At 35.0% G+C, this 19,180-nt stretch overlaps 1 protein-coding gene across 1 annotated transcript in view; it reads left to right on the forward strand.

Annotated features, from left to right (window-relative positions):
* Positions 1 to 19,180, forward strand: part of LOC111631709 — a 334,641-nt gene that overhangs the window by 235,932 nt on the left and 79,529 nt on the right. Inside the window, exon 21 of the mRNA XM_023376015.1 lies at positions 3,602 to 3,722. Within this exon, the coding sequence (XP_023231783.1) occupies positions 3,602 to 3,722 (121 nt within the window). The remainder of the gene's footprint in view (positions 1 to 3,601; positions 3,723 to 19,180) is intronic.

A 19,180-nucleotide genomic window follows, 5' to 3' on the forward strand; every position in this document is an offset into this window, starting at 1 on the left:
GTTATGATGTGATATGGGGCATGCATGGATGCAGATCTATGTTAACGGTGTGACAGTAAATTGCTGTTTAACTGTTTATATAGGGTGACCCATATGTTGGGCAGGTCAAGAGAGGGAGTGTCGCATGATCCGAGGTTGTTGTGAGGAGAGATGCCCATATAAAGATGCGTTTTCGGTCACTACAGCCTCTGAGTAGTGTTGTTTAGGGCCGTAACAGGTTGTAACTCTGTTCAAGCACTTTGTTGCAAGCTACTTTCACCACATCATCCTGGTGCCGAATGTACCTTGTATTCATCCCAGTTATAGGATTCTCCACCAGTATAGCATAGACCCCTGATTTTTCAAAGGTGGAGAATTTGTCCCTGTTATTGCAGATGAGTCTGTGCAGATTTGGTAGCAGAGATAGGGGCAGGAGAAAGTTATGTTGCCTGAATATGCAGCAAATGGATATGGAAAGGGGTTAGAGGTACAGTAATGCCACTTGAACTACTGATATATCCCTCTTCTTACATAGTGTTGTGTTACATAGTGTAGTTACATAGAGATTTCCTTGACCATGTTAAGCATATGTGTGAACTTAGCATGTGAAAAACCAGCTGTGCATACTGCCAAACTAATGGTGTTTAACTCAATGTTTACAAGTGCCTGTGTTGATGGTAACAAGAAGGCTTTTTTAATAAGGGCAGCAATAGCTGCATCAACATATTGCGAAAGTTGGAAAGCCTTTGTCAAGCTGATATGAGGCACCTTATTAAATTTATGGTAAACAGAAAATAGTAGCCCTTCAGGTGATCTATGTATGCGTAAATCCAAGAATGTTATAGTTGCACCAATCTCCTCTTAAGTTAAATTAATTGAGGAATATTCACTAGACATTTGTTGTTTGAAGATAAGAAACATTTCATCTGTGTCCTCCCACACTATGAGGATATTATCAATGTAACACAATTATAACAGCGGGTAGTGGATGGCAAGCAGGAAATTAAATGTTTTATGCTCAATTTCTTTCATAATCAGCTCTGCTAGAATAGCAGATAAAGGGCAACTCATGGGGACGCCTTGTTTCTGTAAATATATTTTCTGATTAAAATGATAATAATGTTCTGTGATGAAGATCAGTGTATCACATATATCAAGTATCTGCTGAGCATTAAAGCCCTTCTTGAGGAGTAGAGAGTTGACAAGCATTATAGCTTTAAAAGTGGGCACTGAAGGGTTCAAGGATACTATATCTAGTTTCCTGTTCTTGTTCTACAAATTTGTAACATCACGATGTTTTTTGTGCAAACTTGTATACATTATGCTAACTTGTATGTAATTTTTTCCCTATATAGTTGTAACACAGAGTTGAAAAGGGACATACATAATTGTCCAAAATGCATTCTCAAAGGAATAAAAAGTTTTTCTAAAGTTTGTCCTCCTGTTACTGATGTTATAATAAGTCCAGCAAAAAAGAAAAGCCACCTTAGTGCTTGTATAATTGAATACTATATCCAGTTTGTAGAAGCTGTATGCGCTTGCTTGTATCTTACCAATGCCTTAAGTGATGATGGATTTAGCAACCAAGGACGAGGGAGTAACACGGGATTGGCTGTTGCAGCCACTTGTTAACAAGTGGTCACAACAGTCAATCCACCTTGTGTGTTTTTGTTTCAAAGAACAACCTGTGACATGCAACATTGTAGGGAGAATCAAGACACCCAGTTAGGGTTGATGTTACACCTGGTAGGGTTATGCTTCTCCCTGTTGCTCTCCAATTTCTTTTGTAGTACTTGAGTAGAACTGGATGATATACTATATATTTTACCCAACCAATTAAAGTATAGACGGGTTAGACTTTACTAAATTGAAGATGCACCACATAGAGCTTGAGCTTGACTTCCTCAAGGCATTTCTGCTTTTTCCTAATCAGCTTTGCAAGGAGAGACCTTTCCAAATTTGGAAGCATCTGTTGTAGACATGGAAAAGCTTTGTGCTTGAGCAAGATGCACTTACAAACAATGTTATGTGTTCTGCACTTCAAAAGAAACTGTAGTTGGGCATGTAGTTTCTGCCACTGTTTCTTGATTAAAACATAGGTAATAAATTATTTTATATATTTTATGTTTTAATTTTATTTGTAATTTCATTTAAAAATTTTTAATTATCATCTTTTATAAACATCCTTTGGCATCTGTCTGGGTAAAATTTTTTTAGCTTTAAGCCTACTTTTAATACTCAGCATATGATAACTCCATATTACTCTTTCAATAATTAATAATAAACAAATTTTTTACATTTATTTTGACTTTACTCAGGGCAAGTCCTTTAAAAGAGTTGTCTGCAGCTGAAGATGATCTAAACCTGAAACACATTCTGCAAACTGACAATTCCATGTGCATGATTTTGCCAATCTCTTTCAGATGTGAGAATTTACTCTTTTATGCAGATTTATAATTTAATGCTATCAACATGTCATGAAAAGAAAAACATGTTTATTTAGTGATTTTCTTTACAAAATTTTAATAGTTGCAACAATCATTTTATGAATCAATTCACAATCAAAAAAATCTATATTAAACTAGCCTAAAGGTAAAAAGATGGAAATATGCAAGAGGGAGGAAAAATTAGAAGGGTCAGAGTGAGAGAGATACCTCTAAGCCCAAAATTGTAGATGAAGGCAATAATGTTCTCTCTAGAAATAGATAAATAAATAAAACTCATGCCAAAATTGTATAGCTTCTTGATAAAAAGCACTGAGTTCAGCGTTAATACGATTGGGCAAGCAATTTTTGCCACAGTTTTTGTAGCTTCAGTAACATGAAAAACTCTTTTTTCATGTTACTGAAGGTACAAAAACTGTGGCAAAAATTGCTTGCCCAATCGTATTAACGCTGAACTCAGTGCTTTTTATCAAGAAGCTAATGTTCTCTCATTAAACATAAACTGGGGACAATTTGGTGTTGGGCAATCATTTCCATCACTGAATTTTTTTTCTGTTACTGATTTCGTAGTCCAAATCTCACACAAACTTCATAGTTATCATGACCTGGTGAGCTTCTTCTTGAAATGTCTGAATTTTTCTTTCCACCTTTTATATACACTCCCCCTTGACTCTTGCTTAGTTTATTGTCTGGGCCAATAAACTAACAAGATAAAAGAAAAACACAGAGAATGAAAATACAAAAGAGAACATTCCAGAAATGTCTACAAATAATTTCTACTTGTATAACTAAAATATATTTACATATAGTACGTGGCTGGCAACTATCACACTGATACTCTGATGTGTGATAAGTCCTAATTTTATCATATTGTGTGATTTAAGAAGTACAATGATTGACAAGACAAGAAACTTCAAGCACATAATTGTTTTATCTTTATTTTGATGTTTAAATACAATTTTTTAAGGCTTATATTATAATATAAAATACATGAAAGCAGTAATTATTTTTTTATAAATATATTGTTGATAAATTTTTAAACATACCTTTGGCTGCATTTAGATATTGGCTGAGTATGTGTTTGTTTTGCTATACACCTGTATAATTGTTACGCTTTCATTGTTTTATATATATATTAATATATATGTGACATATAATCTTAAATAAAATTTTTATAGGGAGAAAAGGTTATTTTGACCAGACGTGTCGACAGCAATTGGTATGAAGGTAGAATTGGAAATAAAAAGGGTATTTTTCCTCTATCCTATATAGAAGTTATTAAAGAACCAGATGAAATTAGTAAGTGTTTAACTTTGTTATCATTATCATTTTACTTCTTTTTTTATGATCATTGTATATTTAATTTTCTTTTATGGAATGAAAGTTGCTAGCTCATTTCTACAAAATTATTAAAACTAAAGAAGTTTGATTTGTAAACTTTGCTTTATTGATATTAAGGTAATCAAAACTGAACAGATTTCTTAGTTTAGGATTGTTTTTTGTGATACATTTTTCAATTGATTTTTATTTATTTATTTATTTATCTTCTTTACAAATGGAAGTGTCATGTACTGTACATGACAAAAGATTTCCACCATTGTTATAAATTGAAGACAATGAGAATAGTAGCCAAAAATGTTTTTAATTAACAGTGTGTCTTTTAGTTTTATTACGAGGTAACTAAACAGTCTGTTCAAGTTTGGTTGTTAGTATGGTATCAGGCTTTGTACATTTTCATGATTTACAGGCTTATTTGGATTTGAAATAAAGTATATTATGAAACATAAATAAGTAAAATGAATATAGAAAGATATAGATTGTTTAGAAATAGTTTATTATCTATGAATTTAGTCAATGAAGAAGTGAATACATTTGCTTGGTAGTTTCACTGGAATTTATTATCTACTATAAAATCAATTTATTTTATACTTGATTTTTTAAAATTATTGATACTTTCATTTATCTCTTTGTGTTCAAAAGTCATTCATTCTAACTGAGCTATTTTGTTTGAATATAGAAGATATATAGGGTGGGGCAGAAAGGATGGACATTTTTGAAATGGCTAGAACTCACCATCAGGTAGAGTGACAAATGTGTGGCAGGTGGCGTGAAGGTAGTGAGGTCTTAGCATTGTCTTTTCAATTGAAGGCATGGAGCCGTGGATGATAGAACACTGAATGTTTGCATATGACTGTTTCGTCAAGAATTATGAGTCTATTACAGCAGTTCAAGGTGAGTTTTGTTGTCATTTCAATAACCACAGAAACAAAGCTGTTTCCATTCATAACACTATCGTACATTGGGTTAAAGCATTTCATAAACGAGTTACACTAATGAACAAAAGATTGCCAGGAGCAATACAAACAGCATGTACCCCTGAAAATGTAGTTTTCGTTGATCTGCTCAGAAACATTCTTCAGAACTTGGCATCAGTAATAGTTTGGTATGGCATATTCTGGATTTAGACCTGCATTTCCATCCCTACAAATTGGCTGTTGTGCAACAGTTGAGCTGGGGGATTACACACAGCAGGTGAACTTTACACATGAGATGGAAGAAATTTTTGAGCAAAATGAAAACCTTCATAAGTGATGCTCATTTTCATCTCAGTGGCATGGTGAATCAACAAAACTGCCATTATTGAGCTTCTGAAAGTCCAAAAGAATTACATGAAAGAGCACTGCACAGCCTGAAAGTGACAATTTGGTGTGCCATGGGCAAAACTGTCATCATTGTCCTTACTTTTTTGAAAACGATAATGGGAGTGCAATTACCATGAATTCAGAGCACTATATTGAGATGATAAACAATTTTCTTTTACCTGAATTATGACTGAAAGTATTTCCATCAGACGTGTGGGGTTTCAACATGATGGGGCAGTGGCCCACACAGCTACAGCATCAATGGATGTTATTCGTCATCTCTTCCCCGGTCTTCTCATTTCCAGGTTTGGTGACATTCATTGGCCTCCTCGTTTATCTGACCTATCCATGTGCAATTATTTATTGTGGGGACACCTCGAGGCACATATATACGAGCATAAGCCCCATTTTTTACAAGAACTGAAGGAAGTTATTTGCATGGAAGTTGCCAAAATCGACAGAGTGATGTTGGAAAAAAGTGGATGCCGACTTCCAAAAACGCTTCCAGAAATGCATCACTGATAACAGACACTACATGGGAGATGTTATTTTCCACACTTGATTCTGTAAAATACTACCATATTTACTCGCGTATAAGACAATCTCGCATATAGGATGAGGTGTGACTTTAAAGATCAGAATAAAGAAAATTAGATTTATTAATACAATTTTAATTTTATTTTGTTTAATCACAAATAAAATATAAAATGCACTTAAATGCATGCGTTTTCCCGCAAAAATGACTGGCATTTTAAAATTTAAGGAAAAATCTCCTAAAATTGACAACATAATTTGTTCATGTAAAGCTGGATAATCGAGAACCGTTTTTACCAATTCTTAACAGTCAAATCCACTCTCCATCAATGACACTTATGAGTTTCTCCGAATAATCATCTGTTTTCACATGTGGATGCATTAAAACTTATATCGGGCTCCTGTGTGATTTTGAAATTTATCTTTATAATTGGAATTTCAATTTGCTATTCATTTTTAATTTGGTAATACACAAGAATGATTTAAATGACCAAGATAAAATACTTGTAGAGTTTCCCTGTAGAGCAAGGTCTGCAGGGCTGAACACAAAACACACAGATAAGTCGGCTCAACAATTACTGGGGTTTTAATCAAAGTTTGTTAAGTGCAATGGGATATTTACACAAGGCATGAATTAATAACAAAATGATGTTATATCTGAGTCAACGCTACATACGATCACCTCGTACCTCTCCTTCCTTGACTATGGGGGCTCACGACACATGGAAGAGCAGGACGACGAAACAGCACGTAACAAAGAAAACATAACAAACGTTACTCATGACAAAAATCTTGGCCGCATACAAACATTTGAAGAACTAATCAGTGCCTACGAATCTTCGGCCGATCTTCTCTCAATTGAACGAGTTGGAGTTCACCACCACACAGTCCCTATTCAGATGCAAATGGATTTCTTCCCTCTTGTCTTCCTTCGTCTTCGGGTCTCTCATGTTCAGCGCCTTGATTACACACACCTGGCCGGAACACTGCAGTCGGAAACAAACCAGAAATCAAAACCAAAGGTCCTTATTCCACGTGGGTCACGACCTTATATACCCCACTAACTGGATATACACCACACATAACCCCCCAACTGGCCAATCTGGCTGCCAGTACATGGTTAACTGGAGGAGGGTTGCACCACGAAACAAAACGAAAGGGATAAGGGAAAAACCGAAACAAAAAAAAATAAAATAGTCACGAAGCACTATATACTCATGTTTTTAAACACCAGAGAATGAACATCCAGTAAAAAATGCAAATACAAGGTTCACAAAAATTATTGCAAAAATGCAAAGAATCCTTTGCTTGTGTGTATAGGATGACCTATGTTTTTGAAGCAGTGAAAAATTAATAAAAACCTTGTCTTATATGTGAGTAAATACAGTATTTTAATACTGTAACTCACATTTTGAAAACAAATATCTTTTGCAGTAACTTACAGATGATGTGATTTAAAAAAAAAAAAAAAATTGTCTTTTCTGCCCCACCCTGTATTTATCAGTACTGATTCATAAATTATTAATTTTTATATAAATAAGATATTTAAGAAATTATGAATTTTTAAGTAGTTTACTATCTCTAGCAGCACATGTAATAACTAATTTATTAGTGTACCTAATTAAATTATCTACTAGAAATGTTAATAAAAATTTGTTAACACACAAATTATAGTCAGTTTTATTTCAAGAATACAGCTGGAAATGCTATCTAGTAATAAAATCCATACCTTATATAAATATTTAGCAAACAGAATTTGTATAACAAACATTTTCAGTTTATTTTAGTTTGAAGTTTTACAAATTCAAATTTTAACAGGGAACATTTTAAATTTTCAATGATGTAGCTTAAATATTCTTTCTAAACATTGTAATTGTGTATATATAAATATATCATATCATTATATATTAATAAAATAACATGTATGTAAGTAATAATCTTTACAATAAAAATACAAATACAATGCACCTTAGGAATTTGAAATGCCATGCCTTATTTACACATAATTAATTTGTAGGGTTATCGAAGAATGATCTCCATACATTAAATAGGGATTCTGAGTATTTATGGTCAATACAACTATTGTTCAATGTGGTCTTTAATATTTCCACTGTTTCCAGTGTTTTTAGGTTGTGTTTGATAGACTCGTTTTATCAATCTTGCTTCATTAGATTTGCAGACACCCTTGGGCTCTGTTGAATATTGAGCTAAAACTATTATGGGTGTGTTGTTATCTGTGTCATATTTGTGTTCATTGATTCTGCATTTTTAAGATTAATTGTTGACCCAATGTACAGTACTGTACATAAGTTGGCAATTGAATCTTGCATCTGTTAGTGAGATAGAATATACACATGGTGCATTATTGTTGTCTATCTCATCTTTGCTGTTATGTAGCAATTTGTAGATTGTGGCATTTTTACAGAAGCACAAGCTGACATTTAAATATTTAGCAATTTTTGTTCGTAAACTGATTTGAGTCAATTATCAAAATCTATAATTATGCATCTAGTTTTTGATATATGTGCCTGGATATATACCACCAGATATGGATGCTTTATGGACCTGGCACAAAAAATAGAAAAGAAACATTCATATCCAATGGTATCCAATGAACACAAATATGACATAGATAACAAACCCACAACAGTTTTAGCTCAATATGCAACAGAACCCAGGGTGTCCACAAATCTAAGTGAAGCAAGATTAATAAAAAGAGTATGATCAACACAACCTAAGAACACTGGAAACAATGGAAATATTCAAGACCACATTGGAAAATATTTGTATTGACCTTAAAGACTCAGAATCCCTATTTAATGTATGGAGATAACCCTACAAATTAATTACATGTAAATAAGGCATAGGCATTTTAAATTCCTAAGGGGCATTGTATTTTTAAGGTTATTATTTATATATGTATTATAAAATAACATTAAAATGTAGTTTGGAAGTCACGCCAACACACTTACTTGAGAGGAGAAAAACTAATAAATCAACAGAAAATGGCATTAAAGAGCGTTTAATTCTTTTGCTAATGTTTTTGATATTCATATAAATGTTGTCATCGGGCAACTCAAATGGAACACTTTTTCAGAACAAAACTTTTGAAGTACAGAATTGGAACAACGTTAATCAACTAGAATACAAAACTTTAACATAAAATTTTAAAAACATTTTTAAAATTCACATAGTATCTACACACATGTGCATAGAGATGTGGAACCAACCACATTGAAAAATGTAGGAAAGTGGAGACAAGCTGTCAGTTATTATTATTTATATGTTCACACAAATTAACCCAAATATCAGACAACTCAAGGATGAGGGAGTTACATGGGCCAATAATGTGGTGAAAAGAGACTCCCAAATGAACACTAGGCTCCTTTCACCACAGCTCCTAAATAATATGGAGTGGTCCCAAAGTGGGGTATGGTATGCTGTAAGACCATTTTGGACAATTCAGTGTCACACTTTCCTACTGCCACAGAATGCTGGTGCTCAGCTAATCAAGATGACAGCATTCTGGTGGTAGCCCTTATGTAGCAGGTGTGTGTCTCAGTTGTATTTTCTAACAGAATTGAATATACTCCTGACTTTTCCAAGTGCAAAAGTGCATCTCTATCATTGCAGAAAAGTTTCCATAGAATTGTGTGTGGTGAGATAGATAAATATGTAAAGTACTATTTTATTTTTCTGACTTTTCCAACGATTATCGACACGACTGTGTGCTGGAAATAGCCATTTCCTAACGGGTACTTTACGCGGATTCATGTTAGTGTGCCAGGCCTGGACTTTTAGTGTGCACCGAATTAAATAGTGACCAAGTTTGTCAATAACAAATCAAATATTTAATTAATAATTCTAATAATAACTATATACAATATTTAGTAAAATCAAATAACAAATTTATTCAATGAAACTCAACAAGAATTAACCCAAATCAATCTAATTTTTAACTTAAATCTATTTTCCTTTGGAATTCGACAAAATTCAAAGACTTAACTTATATACAATAATTCTTATGATTTAAAGATCCTAATCATCACCTCAATATACTAGGAACCTATTTCCTCAACTCTCAAGACTTTCTCTATTTGTCGATCCACAAATCAAATAACTTCAAAATCGCCTTTGAACTATTTGATCCTAACGGACACCTCTCTTTCGTTTGCTGCTACGAAGCTCACCTCGTCCGTCTTCACTTGAGGTTTAGTCTTTATACTGTGATGTGACGTCACAATTCTGATTGTGACGTCACATCCTCATTTACATACTTATTTGCTAACAATAATTGTTTTCTATTTGTCTGGCAGCCTATTTTTCCGACAATACTCTCTAACCTTTTACATTATTGTTTTTTACAATTTTCGGGATGTTTTATTCTTTTAAGGTTTAGTGAATTTAAGGTGTGCTTGTGGGGTCTTCTCCCCCCCTTTTTCTCAGTGCGGACTTACTTTTTTTTCCGCTCGGGAACGCAAGTGTGTGTGAGTTTTTTTTTCTACGGCGCTTTTCTCTCGTTGGTGAGTTGGTTTCTCTTCTATTTTTAAGTTTCTAAGGTAAATGGTGAGGAAACCTTTGTCCTAACAAAACATAATCCCCAAACAAAATATATTAAAAAGCAAAAATAAAAGTAAATAAAAATAATGCTCGGACTTGGTTCCTTACAAATACAAGGAATTTTGTCTGAAGATACAAGATATACGGGCTGACAGGTGACCACAACATGGTAAAGAAGGTACTACACAAAACAATATTACAATCCATCCACTTGGATTCTGCAAGTTGGTGGTGAGGAAGAGTGATCTTTTGACTTTTAAGATGTGGTTATATTTGGCAATACTATAGTCTGCCACACATACTGCTGAATGGATGGAATCAAGCTCAATATTGATAATAGCTTAAGTAGAAAGTATTAGGAATGCCCTTCTAATAAGAGGAGCTATGGCCACATTGACATATTGCAGAGGTTGGAATACTGTGGCAGGGATTACAGGGAGAATACTGCCAAATTTGTGGAAAACAGAGAAAACCAACAATTTTTGTGACCTGGAGATTTCTTCTTTAATGCTGCGAAATGGCATTTGCAACTTCGTTTTGATATTGTTCTCTGTCTAGCACTGTGTGTAGAATTTGTGCTGTTGTCATGTGAAGCCAGGTTTTATCATCTAGCCAGGCCATTTTTGGTCTGCCTGGACATTTCTTGCTTTCAATCCTGCCCTTTAGAATGAGTGGCAGTAGATGGTATTTTTGGTAGTTCCTAGCAATGTGGCCTAGGTATTTGCATTTCCTGCTGATGATGGTTTTGATTAGGTCCCAGTTTGTGTGCATGTCCTGCAGGACCTGTGCATTGGTTATCTTGTCTGTCCACAGGATTTTCAGCATTCTTCGGTAGAGCCACATTTCGAAGGCCTGGAGCTTTTTTGTAGTAGCTGCTGTTAGAGTCCAGGTTTCTACACTGTAGAGCAGAATTGGCCAGATGCAGCATTTCAATGTGCATAATTTGAGCATGATATTCCAAGCTTCTGTCAGTAAGGAGTATTTTCCATTTGGTAATTGCCTGCCTGGCTTGTTCAATTCTGCTCTTAATTTTGGCCTCGTGATTCAGCTAGTCATCTATTAGTACTTCGAGATACTTGACGCAGTGTACTTGCTCCAACTTTTCGTTATTTAATTTGATTGTGATTTCATTTGGAGTCCTGCTGACCATCACCTTTGTTTTCTTTTTGTTGGGTAAAGTACTCGAAAAACTCATTACGGTCAGATTAACTTAGTACACAGAAAACTCAAGTAAAGTTAATGATATACAGTATGGTTTTTGTCCTCAGAGATCAGCTGAGGACGCTATAGATAACACAGTCCGAAATATTTATCGTATCCTACAAGAAAACAAATATGTCCTAGGGGTCAGCCTTGACATCTCAAAGGCATTTGATAGTGCCTGGTGGCCCCTAGTGACTCAGCAACTACGAAGGATCAGCTGCCCCCGTGATTTTTTAAAACTCCTGCTTGATTACTTTAAGAACAGAAAGGCAATTTTCCAATACGATCAACATGAGGTACACAAGGACATCTCAAGAGGCTGTCCACAGGCGTCTGTTTGTGGACCCCTGCTTTGGAATATTATGTTTGATTCTTTCCTGAGGGAAGACTTTAGACAAACTCATTGTACCGCTTATGCAGACGATGCATTGCTGCTTCTTGGTGGAAGATCAAGAGCAGATCTTGAAAATAGGGGTAATTTAATGCTGGCCCATATATATGAATGGGGAATAAAACATAAACTTCATTTTAACACAACCATAACAAAGGCTATTGTATTTAATAAACACAGAAAAGGCAACCTTTACTCAAGACCTCCTTTACTGAAGATGAATGGTAAAACTATCAAGGCCAAAAAAACACTAAAATATCTTGGTGTTATACTGGATTTCAGACTTTCCTGGGAAAAGCATATCGAATACGTAACAAATCGAACTGGCCTCATTATACAAGCATTTTCACAAGTAGCCAAAAAAGATTGGGGGCTTTCATCCGAAGCTCTCTCCACCATCTATGACAGTATCTTTCTCCCAGTTACCACATATGGATGCAGTACTTGGGGAGGTGCAGTAAATAAAGTACATACAAAAAGAAAGTTCGTATCCTCTCAAAGACGTGCACTCCTTTTATTGACAAAAGCCTTCTGTACCGCAAGTAACAATAGTCTCCAAGTAATTGCACGTAAGTTACCTATTGATATAGAAATTTTGCGTAAGAAGAAAATACAACTTAAATGAGGAGATTCAATCCAAGCAGGATCTAACACCTGATGAATGTGATGAATCCAAGCAGGATAATATCACCTGATGAATGTGAACAACCTTATCCTTTTTGTAACACTGTATCCCCAGATATTCTCAATTCAAATATACTTGACCACTATTCAAATTTGGATATCACTGTATTTACAGATGGCTCTAAAATTGATGGTAAAGTAGGAAGTAGCTTTGTGGTTTTTAACAAACAATTAGAGATACACAATCAAGCTTATCGTCTCCATACAAACTGTACTGTTTTCCAATCAGAACTTTTGGCAATTCAAAAGGCCATTGATTGGGTTAGTGATAATTTACCACATTATGATATTCAAATCTACACAGATTCACTCTCTTCCCTTAACATTATCTGTAGCTTTGTTGATTTTCTTTTTGAAATCGTGTCCCGTTTTATATTTGTGGCGTAGTAAACACTAGTATTGTGTAGTAAACACTAGTATTGTGTTTTATTCCAAAGACACATGGCAAATTTTCCATCAAATTCCTTTATTAGTTGATTGTATTGCTGCTCTGAGAATTTTAAAGTTGATATAATTTCTTTCTCTCGTAGGTATAGCTTCTGCGATTGATTTTGGTAAAGATAGTGTTTTAAGGAGTGTTCGTTCATTGAGGTGCGTTTTTAGGTACTTCAAGTCTATGGAAAGTTTTTCTATCTCACCTTGTATTTTCTCTTCCTTTCTGTGATCTTGATGTTGGCTTCTTTGCATACGAGAGAAAGAAATTATATCAACTTTAAAATTCTCAGAGCAGCGATACAATCAACTAATAAAGGAATTTGATGGAAAATTTGCCATGTGTCTTTGGAATAAAACACAATACTAGTGTTTACTACGCCACAAATATAAAACAGGACACGGTTTCAAAAAGAAAATCAACAAATCTACAGAAACTACAAACGGCAAGACTCATCAAACAAAAATGCAAAGAAGCTAACATCAAGATCACAGAAAGGAAGAGAAAATACAAGGTGAGATAGAAAAACTTTCCATAGACTTGAAGTACCTAAAAACGCACCTCAATGAACGAACACTCCTTAAAACACTATCTTTACCAAAATCAATCGCAGAAGCTATACCTACGAGAGAAAGAAATTATATCAACTTTAAAATTCTCAGAGCAGCGATACAATCAACTAATAAAGGAATTTGATGGAAAATTTGCCATGTGTCTTTGGAATAAAACACAATACTAGTGTTTACTACGCCACAAATTATCTGTAGCACTAAGCTTCATCCTTTGGCAGTGGAAATAAGGAATTCAATCAGAAACTCAACATGTAATATCAGTATTTCTTAGGTTAGATTCCATCAGGGATTTACAGGCAATGAGAGGGCTGACTCTCTTGCAAAGGCTGCAGCACTAAACTCCACCATTCCTTTTTCCTACAATAAAATCAGTCATATCACTTTGCGACACTTACTATGGGAGGAAGCTATTAACCATTGGCAACATTGTTGGAATGATAGTAACCAAAGTATAACGTTTCAATTTGTCCAAAATTAAAAAGCTTCTTTAAAATACTCCCAATTACTCCCAATTTACTCCCAATTACTACACAACTCAATTATTTACAAATCACGGAAAATTTGCTGCATTCCTTGCCAGATTTTTAAACAGAACATCAGATCAGTGCCCAACCTGTATGATTGCAGATGGATCTCAACACTACATTTTTGATTGTGTGATGGCCGAAATAGAAAGAACTGAACTGCGGCTACTCTTGCAGGAATTGAACATAGCTTGGCCATGCCACCTCTCAAACATATGGACCAACCAAGAGATATTCTCTGCTTTTAAAAGACTTTCAAAAAAGATCAATCAGATCACAAGCCAACTAATCTACTGCTAACACTGACTTTGACTTAAAGACTATTTACTTATAGTGTTAGCTTTGTAATTACTATTTCACACGCGAATATGTTGTTACACGCAAATTTTATTTAATTATAAGTTTTGTGCATTTTATCCACAGTTACGAGGTTCTGTGTGGAATTTACATTGTATTTACTGCTGTTTACTAACATTTTCTGTATTCATTTTTCTGTATGTAGTCCTGTGGAACTGATGTCATGCGAGTACTTAGTCTTATTTAGATGTAATATTATTTAATTTTATCTCATTGATTTTGTGGATTTTATCAATTATCTTGCAGTTCTGCATGGAATCTACAATGTACTGTACATACTGTTGTTTGTTTACATTTCCTGTATTTTATTTTCTTGGTAGTGCTCATAGCGGAGCCAAGGTATGCATTTATGCCTCCGTAAATAAATTGAATTGAATTGAAAAAAAAATTGAATTTGTTGATTTGTAACCCCATGCTTGACTTTGTGTCCACTTCATTCAAGGTAGTCTGTAAATCTTGTTTGGTATCTGCTATTAATGCTGTGTCATCAGTTATTGATGTAGTGTCCATTAACTTTTATGCCAATCTCCTTGTCGGCCAGTATTTGGTCAAAAATCATTTCCAAATAGATATTGAAAAGAATGGGAAATAATGGGCAGCCCTGCTGGATGCCTTTTTGTATTGGATTGGGTCTGTCAGGTCGTTGTCATAGTGGAGCCGGGCTGTTTGATTCCAGTAAAGAGTTATGATAAAGTTGATATCGTTAGTTTCAAATCCAAGTTTTCTCAGTTGATCAATTAGGCGGCCATGGTCTGCTGAGTCGAAGGTTTTCTCATAGTCAATGAAATATTTGTTCACTTCTTTTTGATGTTCATATCATCTCTATAACAGTATTTGTAAGCAGAAAATTGCCTCTCTGGTGCCTAGCCTCTTGCAGAAGCCAAACAGTGTGTTTCCTAGTGCATGTTTGCATTTACGACATATTCTTTGCTGAATCACCTTGAGGAAGACTTTTAGTACTTGGCTCATTAAACTGATCAGCCTGAAGTCTTCACATTTTCGACTGTTAGTTTTTTTTTTGGTAGGGCTACAAAGATTCATTGGAGCCAGTCAGATGGAATAACATTGTTGTAGATTTGATTGAACCATTTTGTTAATTGCTGGATGTTGTTGTAGTCCAGCTGCTTCAGCAGTTTCACGTGAATCTGATCAGGTCCACAGTCCTTGCCTGGCTTTGCTTTTCAGATGGCATGTTCCTTTTCAGACGTTAGTATGTGAAAATTGTTTTCCTGCACTTGTTGTTGCGATTCTGCCGGTTTTCTGTTGGCACCAAACACATTGTATATGTAGTTCTTCCAGGTGTCGAGTTTGACTTGTTTGCTTAATATAAGTTTATTGTTGTCCATATATAAGCTTGTGATAGGAGCCAGTTTGTAGATGCTTCCAGCTTATTTGAGTTTCTTGTGCAGAAAATTGTAAAATCATTTTTCTTGATTAGGTCTTTGATTTCTGCACACTGCTCTTCCATCCATTTTTCCTTTGCCTTTCAGATTTCTTGTTTGATCTTTTGTTGTATTTCTTTGTATTTTTCCTGGTTGTTATCGCTTTTGAGTGTATTCCGTTCGTCCATTAAATGTAGAATGTGCTGGGTCATCCACCATTGTTTCTTTTTCATTGCTTGATGTCCCAACGTGGTTTCTGCTGTTTCATTGATGCACTGTTTAAGTGAATGTCCGAACACGTATACTTCTGTTGTTGCTTCAATCAATTTGATTGAATTGTTGATATGCAGCTGTAATTGTCACCTGAAGGCATTGTTCTTCAGCTTCACCAGATCGATTCTTTTTGTTGCTCTTGTGTGTTTTGCTGATTGTAGTTTGAGGCACAGTTTAACTATCACTGGGTTATGATCTGATATGTCAGCTCCAGGGTAAGTTTTTGTCCTGAGGGCACTTGACTTATATCTGATGTTGATTTAAGATGTAATCAATTTGGTTCCTGACGATATTATTGTCAGCATCTTGTGGCGAGGTCCAGGTGTACAGTCTTCAAGATGGTAGTTTAAACCAAGTGTTGGCAATGCTAAATTTTTCTTCTTGACAGAACTGGACGAGCCTGTTGCCTTGATCATTCTGTGTCCCTAAGCCATGTTCTCTGACTATGTTTTGTGGTCTTCCTCAACTGACTTTGGCATTAAAGTCACTGAGGATGACCATATGACGTGCTTCTTCAATAGCTTTAAGGTGTTGCTTAGCTGGTCTATTCAATTTCTTGATCGTCTTTGTCTGGAGATGTCTAGATCTAGAAATGAGATTTTTCCCCAGATTTCTTTTTCTCAGGTGAAATTGATGGCAGAGTAGACACTAAGGAGACAGTATTCTAATGCTAGAAATTCATCCTCCATGTCCTGCCATGCTAACAGGATGTCATCCACATACCTCAGCTATAATACTGGGTAAGATATGAAGAGCAGGAAGTCAAAGAACCTGTATTCAACATGCCTTGTAATTAATTCTGCTAAGACAGGAGACAATGGCAAACCCATTGGGACATCCTGTTTTTGGAGGTATATCCTCCCATTAAAATGGAAGTAATTATTCTCTGTGAAAAAGAGCAAAACCTCATGGATCTTCAGAACTTGTTGTGCAGTTAAACCTTCCTTGATAAGTAACAACTTAGTGTGCATGACTGCATTGAAGTGACGCACAGAAGGATATAATGCAACAATGTCCTTTTTTATAGGTTGTGAATACTTGGGGGCAAAGCACCAAGGGTTGCAGTTATTGATGCCTTAGCCATAATGGATGGTGTGACACAAGGGAAAGGGAAAACTCACCAAGCAGCCTGGCAAGAGCTTTTTCTAGGTAATAGGTGGGATGAGACTTCTTGTTGACCAGCGGCCTCAAGGGCCAGACTGTTTTGTGCATCTTAGCCTTGAAAAATAGCCTGGGAAAGCAATATTGGAGGGAGGGTCCAAGCACCTCGAAAGAGCCATAGTTAATCCTGGAAGAGTCACTATTTTCCTTGTCTGGCATTGGATCCTCTTGTAGAATCACAGCATGAGACTGGTTCAGGAATTTGGCAGTCCTTGAAGAAAATTCTCTTCCTTGCACAGCATGAACTTTTTATCCTTGTGTGAGACTGAAAACCTCATATTGGCAACAGACAAGTAACAATTCATAGTTTGGCCACTCGCTTGATTTTTGGCACTGATGGAAGGTTGCTTCACAATGACCAGTGTCGAAATCACCAAGAGTTCCATTTGTGGTACTTGGATCCTGGTTGATAGTTCCTGAGTGTCTGAGCCATTATTATTTTATTATTTTTTTATGGACTATCTCAGCCATTACATAATTAGTCAATCATTGTACAATTTTTCAACAGATTTGATTCATGATTTGTTAATTAAGTTACATATGGTAATGTAGTGCTGCACTACTTTATTATTATTGTTTTATGTATGCTTATATATAATTTGTGTATATAAATTATTTTCCATTACCACATGTTAGGATCTACTTTTTGTATAAATGCCTGTGGAATATTATGCTATATCACCTTTCTTGCTACACCAACTGGAGTGGACTGATTGGTCAAGGACGTGTTAAGAGAGCATTCATGTATGACAGGGGAGTATAAATTTGACCATCTTGTGTGTTGAGCTCTCTTTTTTGGTTGTTTGCTTTGTGGTTTGGTATAGTTTGTCTGGTAGCAGGAGATAGAAGAGGCAGCTAAGGATTGAATGCATTGAGTGGAAATACTGTAATCTGTTTTTATCCTTAAGGACTTATCATCAACAGTTTCATGGTGTGCATGTATGAACAGTTTATAGTTAACGGAATGATATTGTAAACATATGATAGTCATATATATATTAGATATGTCTACATATAGAAAGTGAATTCGTGGATAGTCACAAACTTTTGTCTGATGATGGGTGAGATTTGGACATTCATCTAATAGAAGAACAAAGGAGAGCTGTGGCGGCATGTGTTTGTAATCTTGTAAATAATTGTATGTAAATTTAACGTGAATTAGTCTAGTAGTATAGTAATAAGTTTAGAAAATGAATGTTTGTCATTAGGACTATATTGTGTCATCTTTAAACTGTAGTACATCTATACCCCATCAACCATACTGTTAGTTGACTCTGATCCTTAGTTGTTATTAAAATCATCATTTTGTTCTAATTAGAATTGTACAGACCTTAATTTCAATAATATACACCCACACTCAATATATTCCGATATATTAGAGATCAAAACAGTAATTAATGAATTTCTGATTACTTGTGAATATTGTATATTATATAGATAATTTTTTATTTCATGGATATAGTTTTGTATAAGATTGTTAGTTATGGAAATAATATTAATAACATTATAAATTAATATAAACACACATAAAAACCTTTACTTGACCAGTAAAAATATATTTAATGAAAACAACAAACGTTTTCGACTGCCTTCCTCAGTCTTCCTCAGGTTTTAAATTCTGATATTCGAAAATCGTTGTGCTTAAATATTTAAACATTTTGGAACATATACATCTTTGCGAATAAAATTCATTACGCGCATGCGTATTAATCATTACGTACGTGAACCCAAATATTCACAAATATTATTTTACATATACATGTAAACGATGTATAACACCTTACATAGAGTTGTGGGGGCATTCTGCTTCATACGCAAACCTCCAAGCTGCCGAAATATTAATAGCATCTTTATAGTTGATACAGCTATTACGTAATCCTGCTTTATAAATTTCCAAAGCTTCTAGCGTTCGTACGTGTTCTCTTCTGTGTGACATTTTAATGATTTGCGCGTTCTGCAAGTTAGCACTTATGCCAGGGGTCGAAGCATACGTAGATAGGGCAGTGGTGCATCTGTTGTGTTCAATGTCATATTTGTGTTC

This window comes from Centruroides sculpturatus, unplaced genomic scaffold (assembly GCF_000671375.1).
Source record: "Centruroides sculpturatus isolate CEXI.00-Female unplaced genomic scaffold, Cexi_2.0 scaffold560, whole genome shotgun sequence".
Classification (NCBI taxonomy): domain Eukaryota; kingdom Metazoa; phylum Arthropoda; class Arachnida; order Scorpiones; family Buthidae; genus Centruroides; species Centruroides sculpturatus.